Source organism: Schistosoma haematobium, chromosome 2 (assembly GCF_000699445.3).
Source record: "Schistosoma haematobium chromosome 2, whole genome shotgun sequence".
Classification (NCBI taxonomy): Eukaryota; Metazoa; Platyhelminthes; class Trematoda; order Strigeidida; family Schistosomatidae; genus Schistosoma; species Schistosoma haematobium.
Genome location: NC_067197.1, coordinates 15,443,135 through 15,471,075, shown reverse-complemented (window position 1 = coordinate 15,471,075; position 27,941 = coordinate 15,443,135). Strand labels below are relative to the sequence as shown.

General features: G+C 31.0%; 1 protein-coding gene across 2 annotated transcripts; it reads left to right on the top strand.

Moving 5' to 3' along the window:
* Positions 1 to 113: 113 nt before the first annotated feature.
* Positions 114 to 26,800, top strand: MS3_00006302 (uncharacterized protein). Of its 2 annotated transcripts, none has more exons than XM_051214430.1 (4): positions 114 to 819; positions 19,015 to 19,201; positions 22,718 to 22,968; positions 25,494 to 26,800. In XM_051214430.1, the coding sequence occupies exons 1-4, from the start codon at positions 664 to 666 to the stop codon at positions 25,692 to 25,694; spliced, it is 795 nt and encodes a 264-aa protein (XP_051067603.1). In that variant the 5' UTR covers positions 114 to 663; the 3' UTR covers positions 25,695 to 26,800. The 2 variants fall into 2 exon arrangements, with proteins under 2 accessions (XP_051067603.1, XP_051067604.1); XM_051214431.1 differs by having other exon boundaries at positions 19,012 to 19,201.
* The last annotated feature ends 1,141 nt before the right edge of the window (positions 26,801 to 27,941 follow it).

Below are 27,941 nucleotides of genomic sequence, written 5' to 3'. Positions count from 1 at the left end.
ATCTATCTATCCAGTGAATTTAATGTATGTATATATTTCTTATCATTGTCCATCTTTACCCTCATATAATATGTATACGTATATATATATAATCTGGTTGTCAAATGTAAAACATTATGGGATTGTATATATGTAATGTACCGTAATCCATTTTATTATTATTACTATTATTAATCATAAATGATTGGTTCATAACTGGTTAATTATTAATTAACTTTTCATCAATAATAAAATTTCATCTTAAATATCATAACACTGAATATACGAGTAGTATAGTACAATTGAAATTCATTTAACTGACATAGGTGTCAACTATATCATATAAATAAATATATATATATATATATGTTTTGTTTTAAACAAAATGAAGTCAATTTATACTATAGATATAATGAATTTCACATCATTTTTTCGCATAGTGATTATCAAGTAATATATTCAATATAAAACTTTACATAGTTTCAATTTTCAACAAAAAAAAACAAAAAACAAAAACAACAACAAATAAAGAAAAAAGAAAAACAAGACAGAAAAAAAAGACAAACGAACTAATTCTATTATCGTTTTAATTATTATTAATATTCATAATTAATTAATAAAAAAATGTATTTAGATATTTTCATGTAGCAATCACAAAGAAAAAGGTATCAATAATTCAATTTCATGCAATTCATTGAATTATCTAATTCATTTTGGAGTTTATTTAAATTGAGAAAAATTAGTTTTCTATTAATCAATTTAATTTTATTTAATTATGAAGAGAGTTTAGGATCAGGATATAATATATCAATGAAATATTATCATCCATATTCTAGATGGGTAAGTTATAAATGTTATTATCATTATTATTATATGTATTTTGTTGTTGTTGTTTTGTTTTTATTTAAGATTAAATGTAGTTATTTTGTTTCTAAGTGAATGAATCGGTGAGACTATTATTTATGAACAAATCAATCAGGTATAAAATGATAGGTCTTGGATTTTAGTGCGAAATTCATCTATTCATTTGGCTAAATAGATTCATGGTATTATAACTGATGTCAGTTCATGATGAAAACTTTAAATCTAATTGTTAATCTTAACCATCAATTGTAAATCATAATTCTAATTTCTCACACTGGTTTATAACCATCATTTGGCTCTAGTTATTCGGTGGACACTGTCAAGGTCGATTTAGCACCGCTCAAAAGTCGTCCATAAATTATAGTCTCATCAATTAATCTTTTGTGGAAATACTTTCTCAATACTGTTTTTGTTTTCAAGATTTTTATAACTTGAATAAGTAGGTGTTGAAACTCATTTACCTCTTTATTTTTCTATAATAAATGTATATTTGCAATGAAAACTATCTTCCAATTTTGTTGTTGTTGTTGGTGTGGTTGTTTTTCATCCAGTCTATGGGTTTTTTTCTTTAATTTATTGAAGATTTTTGACGAGGAATCTTCTCTCTTTCCTATATGCATCATAATAATTTAGAGATTTGTTTAATTTGATTTTTCCTTATTGAAACAGTTTTAAATCCCCCCCACAATAAAATAGAACAAAACAAAACAACGAAATTCATTTTATAATGAAGAAAACAAAAAAAACATAACTTTCAATGATAAATAGTAATGAATGAATATGATAGAATATTTATTTCAGAGTAGATGTTTTGTGAATATGATAATAATGTTTGTAATAGTTGAATTCATAAGTCAATTACAACTAGGTTTTCCAAGTTTTCTATGATAATCTAGCTTTAATTAACTCATGATATAAACTAAGAAAATGTTTGAATATCAAATGGTGCTGGACAGGGGAATTCTCTGTTACTTCAGTAATATTCATTTCTATTTTTAACTTATTGTAATTTTATTTTATTGTATATACTTTTACTCCGAAGACGAAATAGTAATAGTAGTAGTATATTTAGATATGTAAGATGTATTCATTAGTGTTATGTTTGTTATATTTTTCCAGTTACATAGAAGTATTTACAAATAAGTAACTATTGAAGGATTGGAAAGTATTGCATAATATTAATTTATCTATAAGTTCTTTATAACCAGAGCCAGAAACATTTAGTAAACAACGAAAGTTTAGTAAATAGGGAATATCTAAAATATATTTATGCTACACAGTATGATAAGAAAATGTTTGCTAGTCAAAGTTTAGTATTGAGAAGTATAAAATTGAAGATCATTTAATCAAAGTCTAACTGTACATAAAAGTGTTCAGCACGAAATTAGACATACTGGTTACTTTAAAAATATATCTGAAAAAAAAACACAGAATTATTCTTCAACACAAAAGCCAAGTTTATCCTCGTTAGTTGTTATGCCTATTATAAACTGATCAATGATTATATGTTGCATAAATATAATGCTTTACATTTTGTAATTAATATGCGATACAAATCACTATTGTTTTATTCATGTATGTGTAGAATCTTTGGGATGTATTCGAACAAACCTTTAGGTGTCCGTTTTCTCCTTTTTAAACAAAGTTGCTTGATATGTACATATTAGTTACTTAATGAATTTACGAATCATATATAACTATTACTTGCTTGTTTTCACTTGTATGATTAAATCTTAGTTCATAATGACATAAGGCTATGCTTAACCTATTGGTTATAATGTTGTCCATAAGTTTTAACAGTTAAACACCTGTATTTCAGCTTATTACTTAGGTTTATTATCTGAATACAAGTTGTATACTGAATTTGACACATTCTTGAGTCAGCAATATCCCAGCATTGTTCTTAATTTATTCACGATGAACGTTATATACTATGTAGAGTATTGAGAAAAGTTTAGGTAATTTTAACAATTAATTCTATGATAACAACAAGAATAGTCAATGCAAAAAAACTCTTTCAATTAAATAGGATCGAACCAGAATGTTTGTCAGATGACAGTATTAAACAATGAGAACTGTAGCTGATTTTTCATAATATCTTAATGCCATGAAAATTTGGATTGAATCATTGGAATATATCGAGGAAGTTTTAAAGAAGTTTAAAATATAATTTATTATCAGTCTAATGCTGATTGTCAGTTCAGAATAAGCAAACAGTTTCATAAGATCGTATTAGAAATTTGAAATCCTTTTACGATTCGGTCAACATTTAAGTTACATATCATACTAACTTATTGGAAAACACTGACTTCTTTAAGATCAGTTTCCTAATGTTTTTTGTGATTAGTTAAAGCAATACTAGTATTTTCTGCTTTCAAAGGTTATCTAGTTGTGTTCTACTCATAGTAGTATCCATAGTATCAAGTAACAAACTGACATGTGTAATTCACCTCAGTTATTTAAGATATCCTGGTTCCAGTTTTAAAAGCATTTGTATATAAGTTATTATTAAGAAAGTTTACATTTGATAGAACAATTATGATTTTGAGACAATCCTAAAAGATTATAACATTCTTCTCAAGACCTGAAAATTCTACATATGATTCCTTTGTCAGCTTTTTACTATGATCTATGACTAAGCTAATGAACAACATTTTTTTCAGTAGCTCTCCAAATGATGCATGCTTCTTTTAAAATCTCATTTAAAGTAACGAAATTTCTTAATTTATTCTTTTTCCAAAGGTTTCTTATCCAAATATTTGATTTACCCTCAAATTTTTGATAATTCAATGTTTTAAAATAATTACTTGGTAACTATTTTGTTAATATCAACTTTTTATTCTATGAAAGTTATGTTGATCTATTCAGTTTTTCCTTTCTTAGATACTTAAAAACTGGGTTTTAATAAACATCATACATCATAAGTTGTTGTCTCAACTCAGTAGATTGAATCATTTAACAGAAACAGTAAAAAATAGAGTTTAAATAAATAATGATTAGAAACCACTTGTTTCAAATAGGATCTCTGTAATGTCAACTATGTCAACTATTTTGAAATAGACCTAGAAAGATAGCCTAAATTATAAAATTGTTTTAACATATATGCTAACTATTATGTTTAATGATAGGGAGAACTTATAATCATTTATTTGATGCAGGAAAAGGTAGGAAGATTCGAACTTTACACAGTTTTAAATTCGTTTGCGCTATTAGGATGGTAGATTTTGAAAAAATTATACTTCATTAATTCAACGTTTCAGCAGACTATCAATGAATTGATCCATACAATTGCTTGAAGCTGACATTCCTTCCATATAATTATGGACGATGTGATATGCTCAGTTAGCTGATTATTAGTAATTCTATTTTCATATATATATATATATATATATATATCATAATATGATCGATTTATTAAAATCACATATAGCTTAACTCTATAATGTCTAATACTGAGAAAACTCTCGTTACTTTACAAATGTAGTAAAAAATAGAGTTAATTTTAGGAAAACAGTAAACACGTTATAGATACATCTTTTTTAAAGAAATTTCTAGCTAATTCTTATTGTGATTAACATTTTAAAGGTAACCCCATTTAAGGATCTATAAAATCTTTCCAAATGTTGAAATTAAAAGATTACGAAAAGTGAATATAATTACCTACAATAATGTGTTTAAGATGTATGTGACAATAGAGAGTGAACACTCCCTGTAACAGTGAATGTTTACCTGTGTCATCTTGAGATATTAAATAATAATGACATTCGAAATTGTATGGTTTTTTGTTTTGTTTTTGATTTTACAATCGATTTATGAATGGTAATTTTTATGGTGTCGCCTTTATGCTTTCTCAAATATTATTTCATGCACTGAAAACTTTTGAGGTGTGCGCTATTTTCTTCCCTCTTCAGTTTGTAGAAAGGCGGTAAAGTTCATCAAATGACCTTGATCTTGGATTTGAAAGTTATTATTTTTGATCTTACCTCTCTTTTATTAGCTTTGTTGATACGATAAAATCTCAATGAACAAGTATTTCAGTGATTGCTACCAATCTTGGCCAACTGGTCAAAGTTGCAGCTATAGTAATGATGTGAAATGTGATTAAGTCATCAACGTACATTTTTACCATGCATTACATTGTTTATAAGTCACTAACTGACGTCATATATTCAATTCTCAGATCAGCATTTGAAACGTAACTTATTAGCTAACATAACTCTCATAGTTTTTGTTCGGGTATTAAAATTGAAACATAACACTCAATGTTATGAAGTTAGAAACTGAAATATAGGGCTGATAATAAATTACTAAAAGATATATGTCCTACAAAAAGTTGACATTTCCATACTAGTTGGGTATGTTCTGACAAACATCTAAAAGAAAAAAGACAATTATCTGATAATCTATCAACTACATTTTAAAATATAAAAAAAGAAAACTAAATTTCTATTCTAAAACTCTTATCATAGATCCAAGTATAGATCTAATTTTAAAATGAAGTACAAACATGTTTCTATTGTGAATTGTATACAAAAAAAACACTCTGGTTTTATGTTCTCAATATGATAATTTAGGTTAAAACATTTTTATTTAATAATGTTCAACATAAATAAATCCTTACTCTTTTTACATGAGTATAGTGCAAGCAAACTTAATCTTTATTATTGTATTCTTTTGTTGTAATTCATTGTAATTCATTTATTGTATGTGTTTGTGTGTATGAAAGAGTAAGGGAGAGAAAGAGAAAGAAAGATACATAGAGAAACAAATAATAGTCTACATTACACCAGCAGATATACTTTGAAGAAATTGTCCATTAGTACGCCTAGTAAGTAGTAGTAGTAGTAGTGGTAGTAGTAGGCAAATCATTTATTCAATTGTTGTTTCAAAATCACAATTAATCAATACTAATTATTGTATTTCATTTGTTGTTGACCTAAAAATTCCAGATAATCCATAAATCACTATAATAATAACAACAACAATAAAAGTAGATAAATCAATAATGAATGGCAAATGAAAGAAATAGTTAATCATTGTTAACATGATTGTACACTTTGTATGTATATTTATGTATGATGTGTGCTTATATGCATGTGTATATTTATTTGTTAATGTACGTATTGTTCTCAAGGTACTAAATATAATCACTATTTTTTTTCTAGCATTTATACCATTGATCAGTAAGTGTATGGTGTTTTATTATACAACTTCTTACACAGGCTACTAATGATAACAAGTGAGTAGTGTAGAGAATAATGAAAATAAAGTTAATTAAATGAGTAAATAATATGTGATATTGTAAGCAATCAAAATATCACGTTCATATATTGCCTATAAAAACTACACTTCCTTTGTTAACTGTTTATTTTCTGTCGAGAAGTTTAAATAATAATAATGTATTTTTCATGTTATAACTAGATAATAAGAGCAAAACATCAGCACACATTTTTTTATATTAAAAGTATTACCATTTCTATTAAATAAACTAATATGAATTGTGGTAGGGTTGAAGTTCAAAATTTACCAATTCATTATGTAGAGGAAATGGTTTTCAGAATAAAATGCTTTAGAGTTCATTTCTAGGGATTATTTTAATCTTCCCGTTGATTTTAAGGATCAGAACTGATCGGCCACTTTTTTTCGTATGTATATCCTGTGTGGATTGTATGGATATTGTCACTAGGTCACAAGGGACTTTTAGTACAATTAAATAGTAACTAGCATTGGGTTTCAAGATGCACGTTTAGTCCTGTTAGAACTAATCAACCAGGCATCCTGAATAAAAACAAATTAACGTTATGATTTTCACTGCTATTCAATATACAACTCTTCTTAAAATACTCCATATTGTATTTGTTATTTGAATCTTCCTATTGACATTTAGGACTGCAATTGATCAGTCTCTTACTGGCGCATGTATAACCTGTGGCTAGCAGTGGAATCCAAACCAGTACAAGTTGAATTAAACTTCAAGCGATTGCACAAACTAGTGGTTGTCTGGACTCGAAAGATATGTAAATAACACGATGATATTTGAAGGGAACGGCACTGGATTTGATTCCCGCAGTAAACAACAACGCTGGAATGCGGAGATACGCATTTGATCAGTCTCAAATGCTACAAATTGCACGTCCGACATTCAAATGCTAGCCACCATTCAGTTATACTTATATATATGCGCTTTTTTTAGTTGAATACACTATGTTTTATTATTCGAGTAGATCTCATCAAATGTCATCAAATATCTATTTATATATGAAATACATTATGTAATATTATGACAAGACGACAACTACATCAATATATAATGATATTATAAATGCTCAATTTTTATCGATTAATCTATGTTGTTATTGTTTATCAAATCATTTGTAAACATTTACATACAAGAACTGAAGTGTTCTGCTCATCATTAAATAAATTGCTCTATTCCATCAGTATTTGAATGAAAAACTTTCTATATACTTAACTTAGACCTAATTCATATTGAAGTTTAACCTTTAATTTCTATATATTATCTATCGGTTTATAAAATGAATATTTGTATGTAAATAAATGTATTCAAGAATTGAGAAAAATTTATAACAGGCAAATATACATATAAACAGGATGTATATATTTATAATTGTAGCAAATAGGCTGATAAAATGAATAATACACTTTATATTTCAATTGTATAAAGTTGGAATATAATTTCATGTGAATTCAATTTCATATTGCTATAATGTTTAGTTGAAGTTTAAAAAATATTATACTAGCAGTTGGACAAACTACTATCGAATTACACTTATCAAAATACCGCTAACCTAGACAATATAAATTAAAGTATCAGAATAATTTTCATTGTCAAATGTAAATAAGTTAACTATCATCATAAGCAAAGATGGCTAGTAGTGGAATCCAGGATGTATGTTTCGTCTTATTTGGGACTTGTCAGCTGGATGCATCTGCATTACAAACAATATCAAATGAACTCAAAATTCACTTCACTGCATAAACAAGTGGCTGTCAGGACTCAGTAGCTAAGTTGATAACGCGATGGAGTTTGAAGCGAACAGTTCTGTGTTCGAGTCATGAATTGAGCATCAACTCTTAGAAATAGGTACATCCAGTTGACGAGCCCCAAATAGGACGAAACGCGATTCCTGGATTTCACTGTTATCCACCATCCATCTTTGCTTATAATCCTCGTGATTTAATGCAGTATCAAGGCAATCCCCAGAGAATGCACATATGACAATAAGAAACTGATCAACTGCAGTCCTAAATATCAATGGGAATATTCAAACAAACAATACAGAATGAATTTAAATTAACTATCATACGATTTTACGGTTAATTTGTTTTTTTTTCATAATGTCTATTGATAACTTTTTTCGAATATAGTAGTGGTAGTAGTAGCAGTGTAGTGAACAGATTCTAGTGAGATACTCTGTAATTTCGTGTCAAATACATTCGATTGTCTCCACTGTTAATCACGTTTACTACAGTATGTCTTATATTCCAACGAGAATCAAAGTTTTCTAAGTTTGAATTGTTTCAACACAGACAGAAAACCTGATAAGAATATATTTGATGTATATATATTCCTTAACTCCCTTAACACGTTTATCATATTAGTGTATTTGACTGAACTATTATTATCATGATATTCTTATTCCTTTGAATAAGTCATACAGGGAACTCTCCGTTTTACTACTTATTACTGGATATTATTTCATATATTACGTATTCGTCGATCAAATATAAATTATTATTTCTCACTCACTCTACCTTTTGAATACTGATTCCGATTATTAAGTTCTGAGTAACTTTTCTGTCAGTTTTATTCAACATAGAACTAGATCTGGGTATACATAATGCATTTTCAGAAAAAACTATCATCAGAATCGATTACCTCAAGTGGTGTTCGTCATGGCTGTTCACTCTCTCCTTTCTTGTTTAACTTTGTCGTTGACGTGCTTTTAGAGATGACACTTTCCTCATCTAAATTTTCGGCGGTTGAACTTCTACCGGGAGGTTCACTTGTTGACTTAGAATATGCCGATGACATAGTTCTATCTGGTGAAGACGCTGACAAAGTGCAGAGTCTTCTGATCACTATAAGCACCAATGCAGGCATGTTCGAGATGCGATTCTCCCCCTCGGAATGCAAAATGTTGCTTCAGGAGATTGGGTTGCATCGACACCCGAACTAATGATAGGGAGTGAAGTAGTTGAGCGTGTCGACCGCTTCACTTGTCTTGGGAGTCTCATCAGCCCTTATGGTCTGGTGAGTGACGAAATTTCAGTATGGATACAGAAGGCTCGACTAGCTTTTGCCAACTTGCGTCATTTGTGGCTTAGGCGAGATATCCGTCTGCCAACCAAAGGACGTGTTTACTGCGCAGCAGTTCTTTCCGTACTACTTTTTGGGAATTAAACATGGTCGGTAAGAGTAGAGGATATTCATAGGTTACTAGTATTTGATCATAGTTGTCTTCAAAGCATTTCTCGTATATCCTGTGACCACCGACTAAGTAACGCAGTTGTTAGGAAACGGGTACTAGGTAAGGATGGTAAATCAATTGATGAAGTAGTGTTAGCAACCGATGGTTAGAGACCCTGAATGACACGGCTCAAAATCGTTTGGAATGGTGCAAGTGCATCCACTCTTTTTGTTCTCCCAAATTTTAATCTTCTAAATTCTTCATGTCCCTTTTTTTCTTTCCAAATTTATTTCACTGGATTATACTCCTTGAATAACATCTTCAAACCCTAATCTTTCTGATTACTGCTTATACTCTTAATACCTCTACCATTATGGGATTTGAATCGACAACTGCATCTCTGTGTTAATGTGGTATGGCAACTCGAACTGATGTACGAACGTACGAAGCTCTACGTTGTTACTGACTGACTGAAACATATATCCTGTAATTTTTTCACGGTTCATATTGTATCAGACATCTAGTATTAACTGAAAAGATTATTATTATTATTATTATTATTATTATTATTATTATTACTAAGACTTTGTTATCCATTTTGATCACTAATGTGAACTGATAACTAAAGAGGTTGATGAGGATTTACCAAAAAAAAAGAAACATTTCCATAGATCATTGTGTGCTTATTCTTCCAAATGATAATTGATAACAATCTCAGTGATTATTAAATTTCTTAGACTTCTCATCTATTCAATTGTAACTAATTATTTCTCAAGTTGTCACATTTTATGTTTATCATTTAAAATTCTGATTTCTTAGTTAAATCTCAACTATCATTACTCCGTTTTGTTGAAATTAATAAATTAAAATCAAGCTTTAAGTGATCCTCGTTGGTTTTTTTCTTTCATTAACTTGTAGTGGTTTTACAGGGATATAAATCGATTATTAATTTTAATAGTTGCGATCATGAGTCAACTGAAGTTAGACCACCAAGAAAAACCTGGAAGCACTGGACGGCCGTTTCGTCCTATTATGGGGCTCCTTAGCAGTGAGCATCCACGATTTGAATCTAGGACCTAGCAAACTTACGCACGAACGCGTGCATCCAACTTCAACTAATCCACGAAATTGAGTGACACACCAACCATTGTTTTCAGTGAGTTACTATCTCACAACAGACCCAGTTGAACTCCACTGGTCACTATTGGTCATTAGAACTCACTAGAACCATAATATCCACAAGATTCCCTTCTGATACCAATCAATAATTTTCATTTATTTAAACTTGATAAATTAACTTGCTTCACGTTTTTAGGTGACCATTAAAAATAAAATGAAGTACTTAAAATGTAAAAAAGAAACAGCGTATCCAATGAGTTCATATGATTAATGAAGATGTAAATGTTAAATTATTTCAGTATAGAATATCTTGTATATCTTCCTGAAGTAACTTGGTACTATTCATTAAGTTGTAAAGGCAAATGGTTCACTGGTAGAAGAGAAGAATATACCTTTTGTCTAATTTTATCAACGAAAGTTTGCAAAACTAATCCTTTTTACTCTTTAATTCTATGAATTAAATTAAAGAAATTGATTGATTCAAGGGTTTCTAATGAGCTACTGAATTCAGTGTTTACATTAGTTTAATTATTGGAATACAGTTATCTAATTGTATGTGACTTTTATTATCCGGTTATTAATATTTAAGTTTACATTTGCTTAACGAATGAAAAACACTTCCTGGATTTTAAGCCACACAACAATTTACAAATATCCCAAAAAGAATCAGTTGAGATTTTTTAAACATTTGGTGCTAGTCATTAAAAAACTCTATACTTTTCAGAACAAAACATTTAATTATTTGTGTTCTCTTGCTTTATTCGAAATGATAATGAAGCTGTATTGTAGTGATTGAGAACACAAATGGGGACAACTACATATATGTCTACGACACTATAGAATATCTTGATAAAATCTGAGAATTATACAGTAATACTTCATTTGCAAAATATCCATCAGTTGTCTCAGACTTTGTTGTTCCTTCGTTTCCATACTAATCACTTTCTGTTCTCGTTCCTTTCTCCTCAATCTTCTCAAACTTCTACCACCAAGCATTCCACTTTTGGTTGGTGATATATACTACTTACATCTGTCAATATCAGTAGCACACACAGTATGAATATACTAAAAAGGTTATTCTCCAAGAAGGCCATTAAAAATACTTTGATCAATAAATTTATATACGGATGCGCTAAATCCATAGTTTTCTTACTGTACATGAGTTGGGTGTTAACAAAGGTACGTGATATACTTTTAAGGCAATTTAATGTGTTATTAGATCAATAGACAGAAATTTGGAACACTAATCTTAGTTCAACATAATCTACTTAGGGGAATATCAGTTTAATCTAATCATTTTGACTCTATTTACTGATATGTGACCAGTATGTCCCTTCCTAGCTGAGTAAAAACTGTTATTAACCTTATTGTTAAAAATGACGAGTACAGACATTAGTTAATATCTGTCTAGATGTATCGGGAATGAACTAATGCCAATCTTACGCGATAGTTATACAAAGATTTTTATTAATTTAACTACGTCAGCTAAATATTTAAATAATGTTATTTAACAGGATAAACGCTATTAAAATAAACGGTAAATACCCACTGACATATAAAGCGAAAGACTTGTTCAGAGAAAATATCTCTTTTCTGAACCGTAGTAATTTTGTGGCCGTATATCTGACTCCAGATCAGAAGGCTTCGTGTTCGGATCACGTCGGGCTCCCCACTTTGGTGACCCTATATCTAAGTTCAGTTAAATTGTATGCTGATTGTCTGTTCAAATCATTGATAGTGCAAAATATACGTATTCAAAAATTCATTCTCTTATTCGACTCATTTAATTCTGTTATACACTAAATCTGATTAAGTTGATAAAATATACAAGGATAGTCGACATGTTTATTTCGATGACAATCAGCACACAATCCAATTGTAGTCAGATATAGAGTCACTAAAGTATCACGATAATGTTATATTAAACTTAGCTTATACCGATGAGAATGTATATTTTTACTGCTGAGTCTTATCACCAAACTTTACAAACAATCAATTAATTCACTTAAAAAATGCTTATCAACTGTCTTATATTTTTCTTAATCAAATGCTAAATAATATCTATATACCGAACAGTATTAATATTAGTGATTCAACTATTTAAAAAGTATAAAATGATCGATCATCCTTACTTAAATATTGAAACTGAAATACAATCAAAACGTCCTTTCATTCTTCATTATCTAACCTATAATTAACTGAATCAGGTCAGTAGGTGCTAATTCAGAACATAAATGATATGCTTGACTAATAAGTGACATTTCATATTGTAGCTGAATTGATTTTGCATCAAACTGTAGGATAGCAGAATCAATACTTACTTATCTAATCCTGTTACCCCTCGTGGAGGAGCATAGGCCGTCCACTAGCACCCACCATCAATAATCTATTCAAATGAGTAATGAAATAGTTTCAGCTTAAGATTTGAATACTTAAATAATTTTTTTCTTCCAACAGATATCTTGTTCAAAATATAATATAAATATTCACATGGATGATTTTATGAATAAAGTCATTTTTATTTTATGTCATATTGATTGGATTGGAATATATTTATCAAGCTGTCCAGGTATCCACATGGATAGAGTTTGTTGATGTAACTATTTAACTTTTATTCATTTAAATTTAATTAATGGATTTCTTCATTCCAGTTTACAACATAGTACTCAGTTGATCTGAATATGAAAGATAATTTTAATGGTTGAATTTATGAGCGAATTGAAGCTAGACCATCGTGGAAAACCTGGAAGCACTAGACGGCCGTTTCTTCTTAGTATGGAACTTCTCAGCAGTGCGTATCCACGATCCCTCCCCGTGAGACTCGAACCCAGGACCTATCGGTCACACGCACGAACGCTTAAACTCTAGATCATTGAGCCGGCCGGCATCCAACAGTGTTAATGTCTAACTTCAACTAATCCACCGGGTTTTCCATGATGGTCTAGATTTAACTGGCTCATGAATTCAATTATTAAATTACTAAAATCGATTAGTTTGATTTTAGCAATTCTTTTTCTTTGAATGTGACACAAATCATCAGTCTATATTTATTTAAAGATGGACCATATCAACCGTAACAGATAGTATTATTTATATCGTACAACTGATTAATAAAACTGTATAAATAAATTATTATTAGTTAAGATTTCTGTTTTGTAAGGCTACTTTTGACCTTGTATATCAAAATATTTCTACTTTTGACTGTGTTCTATCGTGTTTGGGATCTTGTAAAGTATACTCAAATCATTAGTTGGTAATAATTTTTTTTTGTTTTTACATTTCACTTACTTATTGTAATCTAGTATAAAAGTATTGTAACCTTCAAAGAGAAGTTGAAGATCAGAAATATTTATTCTAATGATTATAATTCCGTTTGTTTTGTTGTCTTACGCCCCTTGTAAATCTACTCATAGAATTGATTCAGATGGTTTTACCGGAAAATGTATAACAGTCAGTTATGTGACCTGAATTTTTGGAATAAAAACAAATGTGACTGGTTTATATCAATGTTGTTGTATATAGCTTACTAATTTCATGCTAAACTATCCTTTCAATCTATACTCATGACAAAAACACATTACAATGTTCTACATAAAGGTGACAACTTAATATTATCAGAAGGGGTTTTGTGGAGATTTCAGAAATTTCACTGATTGAAATCATGAGTCAATTGAGGCTAGACCACCATGGAAAACCTGGAAGCACTGGACGGCCGTTTCATCCTAGTATGGGACTCCTCAGCAGTGCGCATCCACAATCCCGCTTCCCGCTAGATTCAAACCCAGTTAGACATTAACATCGTTGGGTGCCGGCTCAGTAGTCTAGTTGTTTAAGCGCCTGGCGCACTGCTGAGGAGTCCCATACTAGGATGAAACGGTCGTCCAGTGCTTCCAGGTTTTCCATGGTGGTCTAGCTTCAACTGACTCATGATTTCAATCAGTGAAATTTAATATTACTCAAACCAGATGAAGGTTCTCATATTGTACTGATTAATTAATTCAGAAAAATATTGATGATGAACAATGGTCTAATTAAGAAACTATACTGGTCTAATTTATTTATATGACGAAATTTTTCGATAAAATACGAGTTGAATTTAAACTGAAGACTCTAGCTTTGAATTATTGTTACTACAACTGTAAACTATGTGAATTGTATGTGGACAATGCCCTAATTGGTGTGAATAGGGTAACTTAATCAGGATCCATAATAAAGGCGACATTACTGTCGTAAACTCTTTATCGAACAATGAATAAAACAAATGATTAGTTAATGATCTTATATTTTTTTTCTGGTCGAATGATAATATTATATGCAAAGTCTTTATTACAGAAATGAACATAAATACGTATTCCTTAACTCATAAATGATTGTGTGATTTAGGTTTATTCAGTTATACACCAATCTATGTTATGAATTCTATTTAATTGACAGGATTCATTCCTAATCAATTATATTTTCACAACTAATAAAAGGTTGTTAAGTCAATTTAATAGTTTCTAAAGAAAGTTGAAGTTTCTATTTCAGTCAGAATGTTGAATACATGATTTCTATTATACCGTTCATGGACTGGAAGGACGAAATCGTCACTCCCATACATAAAACAGGTCCACGACAAGTTCTATCGAATTACAGACCCGTAAGCCTCACCAGTGTGGTAATTAAAATACTGGAAAGAATAATCGAACGGACCATAACGGCATTTTTGGAAACCAATAACTTGCTGAACATGGCACAACATGGTTTTAGAAAGGGTCTATCCTGTACAACGAACCTCCTTATAGCTAGGGAGTTCTGGATTAATGCGCTAGACAACGGAAACTCAGTGGATGTTGTTTACATATATTTCAGTAAGGCTTTTGACAAGGTGCCAACTAATAGACTGCTATTGAAGTTGAAAAACCTTGGTATTGCCGGACCTCTTTTAAAATGGATTAAGGATTTCCTATTAGGTCGTAGACAAAAAGTAAGAATAAATTCCAAGTGCTCCATCTGGAGACCAGTACTTAGTGGAGTACCCCAAGGTTCCGTCCTAGGTCCTTTACTTTTTATAATGTACGTTAATGATCTTACAAGTATAGTACAGTCTCCAATGTTATTATACGCTGGCGATGTAAAAATTTGGCGAGTAATAACTGAAGACAAAGACGCATTTACTCTTCAGGCAGATTTAAATAATATGATAAACTGGTCTAAAGAGTGGCTGATGCCTATCAACACGGAAAAGTGTGTCTACATGCACTTGGGGGATTCAAAGGTTAATAAGTACAACATAGGGGATGTGTCATTACCCGTAGTCCGGTCTCATAAGGACCTAGGGGTGACAGTGAGTAATGATCTTAAGACGGGGGCCCGTTGCCGGGTGGTCGCAGCCAAGGGGTTTCGAACCCTCTGGGCTTTAAAAAGGACATTCACTAAGTTAGATACTACCATGTTCACTACAGTATACACATCCTTAGTGAGAACTAAGCTAGAGAACTGCGTTCAGGCTGCAAGCCCCTGTTTAAAAGGTGACTCAGATATACTAGAAAAAGTACAGAGGGCAGCAACTCCGGAACTCTGGGGTTTATCATACGAAGAGCGGCTTGAAAAACTGGACCTCTTTACCCTGTCCTATCGCAGACTAAGGGGAGATCTAATTTTGATGCACAGAATACTGAGAAATGATTTCGGACCTAACTTATTCTCTCTCTTTCTTCCCACTAGATCGGGACACCTTAGAGGACATAACAGGCGAGTAGAAAAGCCAAGAACGAACAAAATACCGGTGACATACAGGTTTTCACACCGCGTCATCAATACTTGGAACCTCCTGCCTGAAGCAGTGGTGTCCGCACCTTTAATTGACTTTTCCAAAAGAAGACTGGACACTCACAGAAGCATACTAGAAAAGGAATAACATAGGCCGTAGGCCTTCTGTCCTTACTACACAAATCCGAATCGGAATCTGAATAATGAATTTTCCTTAGGCCTAAAGAGATTTAACTAAACATTCGGTGTATATCTTATTGTACTTAGAAGTAGTTGCGATTTCATTTTAAAATGTACTTAAGGATTACTTAGATCTAGTTTTGAAACTATTTTATGTGTATATTCGTAATGTATAACTTTGTATTATGGGAAATGTTTTATTCGATTTTTGAGTAAATCAGTAGCAATCATGAAAAAATTGTTTATAAAGAAGATTTTCCCCACATATATTGAACTTCAGTTGTCAGTGTTGAAATTTTACATTATCCTATTATATGGTATGGTTTATTTGGGAGCATATCGTTATGATTGTGAATAAAATCGTTGGTATCCAATACAATGTGCATTTTGAGCGTTCCTTTTCACTTTTTTTCCACAAACCAGCGGCTGCTAATGTTATTCAGAACTTCGATGAAAGTTTCGGAGTAACACCAGTAAATCATCTGTCTTAGATACATCTGCTTTTCCACAAATAAAATTTATTTTGATAGTTGATTAAATAAAAACGATGAATTTCTTGGTTACTATAAAAGTGGTTAGAAAAGGGTAGAATTAAAATTCTGAATTATTCAATATATACCTGTTATTATTTTGATAAGATCTTAAGCTTTATTATTATGTTGAGTGTATAAGAGAGATATTATCGATTAAATTTTAACATCATATTTATGCATAGAAAGACAGTTTTCAGTCTCCTATCCTACTACTTTCATTACAAACACCTACAAGTCAATAGGTGATGAGATAATTCTAAATATACTGCATTAATATAATAGAGGATTTTGATAAATTTTGAGGTAGATATTATCGTCACTTATAAAGTAATAGTGATAATAATGGTAATTATTATGTGTACTTATTACTACCATACGTATTTGCCTGGAACTGTAGTAGGACGTACATTGTAAGAACAATGATGGGATTGCCTAGCAAAATATCGGGACATATGCTAAAGAAGTTGGACATTAATGGCCTAAAAGTATTTAGCCGTACAACTGGAAAATATAAAGGGTATGAAGGATTCACTCGTTACTGTTATTTCATTTCGAGCAATGAATGAACAGAATACGGTCGAACTTTTAGGTTAAGCAGAAATAGCCACTATTCATTAAGTCACCCTTCATTTGTGTATATCAAAAGAACTTGTGATTCACTTTACACTGCCATGATGATAGATCTCACTTCTTTTCTTCCTTCTTCTTTCTATTCTCTTGTATTCAAAATATTTCAAATTTTTATTATAAGGTTTTGTGGAGACTAGAATTTTCATTTTATTAAACCATAAACAAACGCTTTACTTATTTATACAAATCGGTTCGTGTACAAAGAAGATTTGGAATAAACGAAATGAGCTGAATTCATTTCATCACACAATCTTTTTTTGTTTTCCTTAACAAAAGTTTATCAAGGGAACTACGTGCACTGAATGTGTTGATGATTAACTTACCGTGTAAATCGGTGTATGAAGATATCGCTAATCTATACCGCACGTATTCATATCTTTAAAGCTAAAAACGTATACATGATTACTATCATTAGTGTATTCAAACTCATGTTGTTTTTAATATGAATCCAACATCATGTTTCAGTAGAAAACATGACACATATATTGAGTGAGCCATAACCATCTCATTATTTTTTTTAGCTTGTTCGAATTCTAAAAACATTTTAAAATTGTCTACTACATGAATTTAATGAGGCTCAAGGTGTGAGTAATATATTTTAATAGTGTTGTTTGAAGACACCGAATTCCTGAAGTTTCGATAAAGCCGTCACTTATTGGAAATTCATCCAACCCTAAACATACTCAATGAGACTGATGACTGACCACTTCTGGGGAAAAGATTTTAGTATGCTATATTGAGAACCTATTCAGTTTGCTAAACGTATATCATCAAACTTGAAAAATTGATTTTTTTTGTGGAACAGGCAAGTATTGCCTCTTACATCCGAAGAACCCAAACGGAAACAAATCAGCCATATGGTTATTTATGAATACCATTCATCTACCGATTGATATCATTTGTCAGAAATTATTCTGATAATTAACATCAATCATTTTCTAATTGATAGACAATTATGAAATCTGGCACACATTTTTACTTTGTGAAATAAGTTAGGAAGCATATGATTGCTTGACAAAGAGTTTGAGGCTGTAAAATCTTTTCATGAAAGAAACTGATAGACTAATGTACATGTTTAACCGATAATTTCAAAATTAATTATTATCTTCAATGGAAGAATGTATGGATGTTACTATATTCTAAATAATCATTTTTCTATACGCTTACACTGAATTAAATGGTTTCATTGCTCTATACGTCATAAACCAGTTTCACGAGTGATATAAAAATTTGGTTCTAAACAAACCACACGTATTCATCGACCTTGGTGATTCAATCATCAGTCAATCACTAGACAATCTGAGGTAAACGGTATTTTAGTCAAATGTTTGATGTTTGTATATTAGTCATGTACAAAGTGACTATTAGACAATCCTTAAAACATTGTCAGGTAAATACCAATATAACTTGTATAAAAAGCTTCTAGTTTTCATATGAAATTTCAATTAAACTGAAAAATTACTTGATATTTGACTTTATTTCAAGTTTTGAATAATATACTTTAATTTTATTTATATGTTAAGCAGAGACGATCATTAACTCCTTGTGCATGGCTTGAACGTGGTGGCTTTTTTAATATGCCTAAATATTATAATTCATTATCTCCATTTGCACAACGTCGTCATATTTGTTCAAGTTATTCAAGTTGTCCACTTACATGGCTTCCAACAAATGATGTTAAATCATTAACATTTAAGCTTATAGGTACTGATGGTAAGTAAATTTTTATATTGAAGTAGTTAAATAATGTTTACTATTTATATTATAGTTTCATAAGATTGTACATATTTTGATGTATTTGAATATTGTAAATATATGACGTTAAATATGATTTAATGACCAATTTGATAAAATTGGCAATTAGATACAAATAGCTAACTGATTGTTTTAATATGTTCACTTAAATGGAAACAGATTAATATCAGTAGATTATGATAAATTATTAGTACAAACATAATCAATTCAGATCAATAACTGATTAGAAGTACAACACTGTTTAGAAAAAAAGATAAGATCTAACATTTCTTCAATTATTTTACCATTATACAGAAAGTATGATGATTAACTATAAGCAAAGATGGATAGTGGCTAGCAATGGAATCAAGGACGTGCGTTTCGTCCTATTTGGGACTCGTCGGCTGGATGTATCTGCATTTTAGGGTTGATGTTCACTCGGGGACACGAACCCAGTGCCGTTCGCTTCAAACGCCATCGCGTTGTCCACTTAGCTACTGAGTCCTGACAGCCACTTGCCTGTGCAATGGGGTGAAGTTTAATTCACTTGGTATTGTTTTACTTGAATCTTCCCATTGATGTTTAGGACTGAAATTGATCAGCCTCATGTTGGCATATGTGCACACCGTGGGTATTGCCTCAATTTCGGTTCTAAACATCAATAGGAAGATTCAAGTAAAACAATAGCAAGTGATAATTAACTGTTTACTACAATAGAAAAGCATGAATCTAAAGTTTATGAAAATGCTACTACAAAAAGCATACTAATATGAAAATGCAGTCTTTACTTAAAGCTACATAGCCGAAGCCATCTGGATCAACTCCAGAAAACCAAACTTATGTATTCAGAAAAAAGTATATTCAGCCTCTATGTTTACCTTGGCCCACGACTGGATGACCGGATACCTAAGCTGAATATTATAAACATCTCACACCCTTCTTTTTTTGATTACCTCTATCTTAATCTTCGCATCCATCATTCCCAATTCGTTTATCGTAATTACCTTTATAACACTTCCCTTATTACATATTATATTCACACAACAATCTAATTATTATTATTATCTCAATTGACAAGGTGAAATTCTCCTACTATGTATTTTATTCAGACAATTTTTTTGCATTTTCAGTTTTGCTGTAATACTATTCTACTTATTGTGACTGAACACTTTACTCCAAATCATCTTGACCTTTATTGAATGACCTTTCTAATTTGTCAAATAATACAATTTTGAAGTATATATATCGTAACAGATGCAAACATTCACCATTTTTAACATATAACATTGTCAAATTCATTAATACATGCCTTATTTTGGCCTTTGTAAAATATTATAATTATGGACTTATAACTGTAGAGCCTGATGATGAAGTTATTGAAAACAATTGTTCGCTCAAATATTTTTCATTTTTAACTATTAAAGCTAAAACATATATAGTTAAAAGGTAGTAAATGAGTGACAACACTAACTTATTATACTGTTGAACAATTACACTATTTTATGAATTCAAGAAAGCTAAAGAAGACAAGTTTGAGATCCTCGATGATTTTAAAGATTTATATACTGTTGAATAGTTTCAAAAGTAGGATAAAACAGTTATTTGTTGTACTTTGATGTCTATTTGATATCAGAGAAATGATAGTAAAATTTGTCGATTTGATAACACCATGATAGATGGGTTAATATTTTAAGAATAAAAAGAATTCAGCGAAGAAATTTTTCTTTTTGATGAAATCTTTTACTTAAGCTGTACATCCATATTTATAGTTGTATTGTCTATATGTCTATAGAGGGATAGAAAAGACTGTATCATAAAGCGATGAAAATTAGTCTCTTATGTATAGTTGTTTGGTGAATATATATGTATATGGAAAGACAGAAAAGATTCTGTCATAAAGTGATTCGAGATTTCAAATATCAAAAGTGGTTAGAGAAGAATGGTAGGATGAAAATAGTTTACGTGTCCGAATTGTGAGAGTTATTTGAAGAATACAGAATAGTTTCTATTTCAACTCTAGACACGTCACTCCAAAGGAGTTCTCCTTCAAAACAATCTGCACAACCAAAGGAACTGGATCTAAGGGAGGTCGAATAAAAAACTTATACACTACTGAAGCTCGAACTCTGTTTGCCTTCATTAGCTCTAATTCCCTTCTGTAGTATGTTTTGGTCTTGTTTTTTCCTTCTTTATAAATGTAGTGCTTTGTAATTTTAAACCGTAATCAGTTATTATCCTTCAATAGATTTTCATGATTATTATTCATTTATTACTAAACCTTTATGTTTTCCAATTTTCTTTATATCTGTCAAGTGAACAATTATCTTTCATAATTCTGACCCGTAAATTATTTTCATTTTACCATTCTTCTCTAACTTCCTGATTATTACGCAACCACCTTTGATATTTGAAATCTCAAATCACTTTATGATGGAATTATTTTTGTATTTTTCTACAGTTATATTAAAAGAACTCAATACAAGTCAAAAGCACATTTCTCTTACATGCGAAGAAGAGAAGAACAACCAACTTCCTTTTCTAGACATACTGATTACTAGGAGAGATGATGGTTTCATACAACGTTCTATATATAGACATATATATAACATAGGAATGTACAGCTTAAGTAAATAGTTTCTTCGAAAAGGAAGCTTTCTTCGTTGAATTCTCCTCTCTGTGAACTACTTTTATAAAGTAATCCATTCAACGAATCTTCCTGTGTAAATATCGTTGTAACACTAATATGTAGTATGATATTTAAATTCTGAGATGTTTATAAACTAGACAGTTGAGCTAGTTTTTATCAATAAATGTAGTATCTTTTTTTAGCATCCAGTTGTGCTTTTGTCACATTCTCACTGAAGCTGTTGAGAAATGTTATTCTATTGTTCTAATCATGATTTCACAATGCTGCTTCCAATTAGTTTTATACTTACAAAATAGTTGACGAGGTAATAGTAAATTCATAAGATCGTAGTTTTTGGAATAATTCGATGATAAATTAAATTGAGGGCCTTCAACTATAAATCGTTTTGATTGATGAATATCAGGAAATACAATATTACATAGTTACGCATATCGAATATATTCATACAAAGTTGATATTAACTAAGAATACCGTCATATAATTCTTTATAAAAGGCTCTTTAGGTTATTGTATTAAAACTTGGTATTATTCTCTAGTAATAATCAAAATAGATGAAAGCGCACCAGTTAATTGGAGGTATTTCATATGAATTGGTTAATTTTTCCCATATTTTGCTGAGACTTAACCAACTTTGTTTCAAATGTCATGATATCATTTGAATGTAACTTACCTATGACATTTATATAAGACAAATAGGAAAGATGCTTTGTTGAAGAATTTGAAACACAACTGCATTTCACACACAATTCTTGTAACCCTAATAATGAGTTAACTACTTATTAGGGAAAATAATTCAAATAAACCGTTAATGTCTGACTTTGTCTTTTTCTTGCAAACTTATTTTTTAGATATGCGCGATTATGAATTTCAAGCTCATTTTTGTAACAGAATCTATGAAGCACGACATCGTTATTGCACTATGGAAGAGGGAGAAATCGCATTTGAGTTGAGGCAGATAGGGACATGGTTGATGGTAGATCGCATCAATTGTCGATGTTTAGGCATTGCTGATGTTGAACGTTATGGATACAGTAAAGGTGTTCAATTCGGAGATCGCGTTTTTCGTGGTAATTATATACACATGACATGTGCGACAAAGGTAAGTAGACTTTGGGACTTTTATGTCAGTCAAAATATTTCAAAAATTTTCCTACCTGTTCGTAGAATATGAAATAATTTGATAGATTTTTACTCATAAAGTGTCAACCTATTGTAGAGGATGAGCCATTATGTCTGTTAAGCTAAAATATTATGGAAATAAGGAAGGACTAAGCTTTGTGTTAGCTGTTCAAGATAAAAACTAAAAAACTTGGTGATAGATACTCACTGATTTATACGTAGAACTGAAGCATAACATACGTAATATGATGAATCTGAACAAATTACTTGGTTTTAACAGTTTTCAATGGTGTTATGTAACTGGTGAATTCAGTCGATGACTCAAGAGTGGTACAGTTGTGATTATGACAGAGAATGACAAATATTATCCAGGAAAATATAAACAAACTTTAAAAAATATAGTATTAAACAGTTCTAGTAAGTTAATTCTTGGCAAATTAGTTTTAAAGTGTTGTATTTAGGATCAATCAATTATTGGTGTATGTGTTCTGATTATGTAGAGTTCCTCATTGTTAAAATCTTAGTATAAAACGTTTCTCTTGTAAATCACTTATATCATTTTTGTTTGAAGTTTATTCCTGAGTTTTGTAAAGCCCTTAGAAGTGTATCCCAAAGAGATGGGATAATTCATTTTTAGTTTTAGACATTACTGTTTCTTATCGATGAACCATATTCTATAGACAACTTGCAAGAACAAGGGATTAGGATATTCTTGGAATCGAAACACTGTGAATAGTTTCTTTTTACCAAAATTCTCAAGGAATCTGATATACTGTAATATAGAAATGTCCGACATATAAACTGTTAATGATTGTCTAAAGTTTCTTGCTCCGACAAAATGATCAAGCACACTGAGAAATCTTTGTTACTGTTATTAACATTATAACACTATAATGCTGGGATTTATAGATAATCAATAGGTATAATTTGTCTAGTTCAAGATGTAAGTTTTTATTCGAGGTTTCGGATAATATAATCGACTACAAAATAGTTTTAATCATCTAACAGGATTAAAATCACCATATAATCTAAATTTTACGGAATCTTTTTGGGTTGCGAAACTATATTCAAATGTTTCTAATGTTGTCTAATTGTATAATTCTGTATATTTAGTCCTTTGTTCTTTTGGTAGAAAAGATAACTCAACAGTTTCTGTACCACTTTTCACCACAATTTGGTTCGGTACAATTAGAAGAACGTTATGAACAATAGTTTTATTTTAGTAGTAAATACTTTGCTAGATGGTTCATCTAAATTTTTATGAGAATTGATATTCTTCATAAAGTTTAAACTCTCGTAATCCACACTTCATCAGTTTATGACTTTTATTGACCTTTACCAAGTATCAAGTTTATACTTTTAGTCCATTTATTCAGTCAGTCAGTCAGCTAAAACGTAGGACCAGGCACATATGTGCATCGGTCCAAGTTGCCATACCTCATTAACACAACAAGATGAACATCGGATTTTTAAAAGTAGTTCATTCAGTGGTGGTAATATACAAAAGAAAGATTGCATATAAGAACATAATACAGGAAGAAAGAATTGGTTCGTAGAAAGAAAGATATGAAGCGATTTTAATCTCATGGTTTAAGGGAAGACAGAGAGTGTATACACCGACACCATTGTGATCGATTCTGAGCCATGTCACCAAGAGTCTCCAACCATTCTTTACTATAGTCGTGTGGACCCCAAACAAGTAGTCTGCATCTACCAACATGGCTCAAACCAGAAGTTAGTGACTTCAAGCACTGATGCCACGTTTTGGTTTGGCCGCCCCCAACTTTCTTCCATCAGTCTCCAACACCGGTTAGCATTGCGCGTTATGGTAATCGGTGTTCAGGCATACGTAACACGTGGCTCAACCATCTCAGTAGATAAAGACTCACAACCTCATCAACTGATTTACCATCATTCCCTAATACCCTACGTCTAACCTCACTATTACTTGGCTGGTGACCCCAGCGGATGCGAGCAGTATTTCTGAGACATTTGTGGTCAAATACTAGTAGCTTACGAGTGTCTTCAACTCTTAATGGTCATGTTTCGCAGCCGTAAAGTAAAACAGAACGAACTGCCGCGCAGTATACTCGTCCTTTTATTGATAGACGGATATCTCGCCTTCGCCACAGGTGATGTAAGTTGGCGAAAACCGAACGAGCTTTTCGAATCCGTGCTGAGATTTCGTTAGACACCAACCCATTAGGGCTGACCAGACTTCCAAGATAAGTGAGGTTGTCAAGGCGTTCGACTACTTCACTCCCTATCCTTAGTTCAGGTGTTGACGCGGATCAGTCCTGAAGCAACAACTTGCATTTCGAGGGAGAGAAGCGCATTCCAAACATTCTGGCATTGTTGCTTAGTGCTACCAAAAGACTCTGCATTTTGTCAGCGTCTTCATCAAACAGGATTATGTCATTTGCGTATTCTTTTAATAGAAACATAAAATTAAGTTTATTTCTTCTTAGATATTTATCAACTGCTTTTATTGTACTGTTTTTTTAGCCTCAATGTAAAGTGGATGATTTTTGTTATATTGAAACACCAAGTACAGATGGTTATATTTATGGTGGTCGAGTACCATGCATTTGTCCAAAACAATATCATTGTCCAATTTATTTTATACGAGATAAACGTATTCCACAAATCAATGATGATGGACGTGTTATCAGTTATGGAATTAAATGTAAACGAAGAAATTATTAATTAATTACATTTTTCCTTATTTCGAATATATATCTATCTATAACTCCTCCAGTTTCTTTTCTCTCTTTTTATTTTCTTTTATTTCTCGTTATTATTTCTGTTATATAAGAAACACTTTTTTCTTTTTCTTTTTTCTACAACCAACTTTTAATTACTTATTTTATTTTTACAATATGCTTACTAATTTATATGTATAGCGTACAGTTTTTGAATGTTAGGGAAATGAAGAAATAAGGGAAAAGAAGAAACTGTCGTACGACAACAACAACAACAACAAAAATTAAAGTCTTATTCATTTGCAGAAAGGAATTTTGTGGAGGTTTTCGGTCATTTTAATAGTTGAATTAATGAGTCAATTAAAAGGAGACCATTATGGAAAACCTGTAAGCACTGGACAGTCGTTTTGTCTTAGTATGGAACACTTTAGCAGTGAGCATCCATGATATTTGCGAGAGTCGAACACAGAACCTATCAGTCTCTCATGAACGAATGCTTAACCTTTAGACCATTGAGTTGACATCGAATGGTGTTATTGTTTAACTTCAACCGATCCACAATATTGCGTCACCATCCACCATTGTCTTCAGCGAGTTACTATTTTACAACAGACCTGATTAAACTTCACTGGTCACGGTTTCTCACTAGTACTCCAAGAAATACCTCTTGAAGTCAGTCACTAGTGAGCACATGATGATTATTATCAGAAGGAGGTTCTGTGGAGATTTTAGTAATTTATTATTTGAATTAATGAGCCAATTAAAACTATATTTTTGCTTTCAAAAACGTTTATGGTGAATTACCTGTAAAATTTGTGTTTAACAATTTGAGTCAACTTTTGACTGCATCAGTCATAACTCATAGTAAATGGTTATAAAAATCTATGTTTGTAATCAAATCTATGATAGATATATTTGTTTTTAAGATAATACATGAATATATTGATAACGTTTTACAGAAGGAATCTAGCTTAGTGAGTTCTAGGATTCTTTTAAATGTTTAAATAAAATTAGTCCTATGATGGTATACAATTTCCTCTAAGCGTTTAAACATATTGTGAAACAAAAACTAGGCTGTTTATGAAAATCCTACATTCTTAAAGAGTTTGCTATACAGTATAATATATTACTTAATTAAGTTAACTAGTCAAGTATATATTCTCTCTAGAGTTGTTAATTTTTAATAATTAGATATTTGATGCTTGTTAATCAGATGTAGTTATGGAAATACTCACTGCAGTTCAACCACTGACCAAAACTTCGAATACCGATTATTTTTCCATTGAAAAATAACCAAACATTCTCTTAGGAATGAATTGATCATTCTGATTATGTTTGCTTCTGAAAAATCTCAATGTTAATGAATCAAAAATTGTTAACCATTAGAAATTTCGAACATTTTGTAGATTACGAGTGAAGTAGTATTAGAAGAACTGAACACGTGTTGTTTCATAACGCTTATGTGAGGAATTCGATACGTGGCATTAAAAATACTCTATCAAGGTCAAAGAGGCCGTTGTATTTGATAGTGGCTGGATTTAACAGTTCTTTGTAACAACCGAAATAAAGGGAACTGGTGATGACGCAAAAATTAGGGAGTTTGGCGTTAAGCTTATCTGGAAATTTTAACAACTTTTATTCTGAGCAGAATGCTTCGAAATAATTAGGGGATTGAATAAAATAATCTACTACAAGATATCAACAGTTAAGCGGTAAAATGATCAGATTTCTCGCTATAAATCAATTAGTACTACGGAGTAAATAAAATAATTAATCAAAATATTTACAAATTAATTATAATATAATTGAAACTGTGTTATCGATTAGACTCTAGGATTACACATTCTAGTTGACCAGGGAAATCAACACGTTTTCATGACGGTTTCACTTGAAATATGATGGGAATTTCTATCTGATAATAACTGTATCAAAGTTTAAATCGATAAAAATCACGTATATTCTGTTAGCTCACCGTGGTCTAACTTTGTAATGGCATTGGACCATAACCACACAATCCTCAAAGCTGAACACGCGACAACTCGGAAAATAGATATTCAATATTTAATGCGGAGAAATACCTAACGATGGAGGTGGGAAGAATGCATTGAGTGAATCGGAGTTGATCGAATGGCATGGCTCGACCTTGCAGGCGTGGTCTCTACTGAATGTCACCTTATATCTTTTATTCATATTAAATAAATTGTTCTATCTCCAGCCTAAGCTTGTTATACATCATGTATTGGTGATTGTT

Excerpts from the sequence above, each read along its gene's own strand:
- MS3_00006302 (XM_051214431.1), top strand. The coding sequence starts at position 664 with ATGCAATTCATTGAATTATCTAATTCATTTTGGAGTTTATTTAAATTG. Across the intron at positions 820-19,011 it reads ATCATCCATATTCTAGATGG|CAGAGACGATCATTAACTCC; the intron begins GTAAGTTATAAA and ends TTATATGTTAAG. Across the intron at positions 19,202-22,717 it reads TAAGCTTATAGGTACTGATG|ATATGCGCGATTATGAATTT; the intron begins GTAAGTAAATTT and ends CTTATTTTTTAG.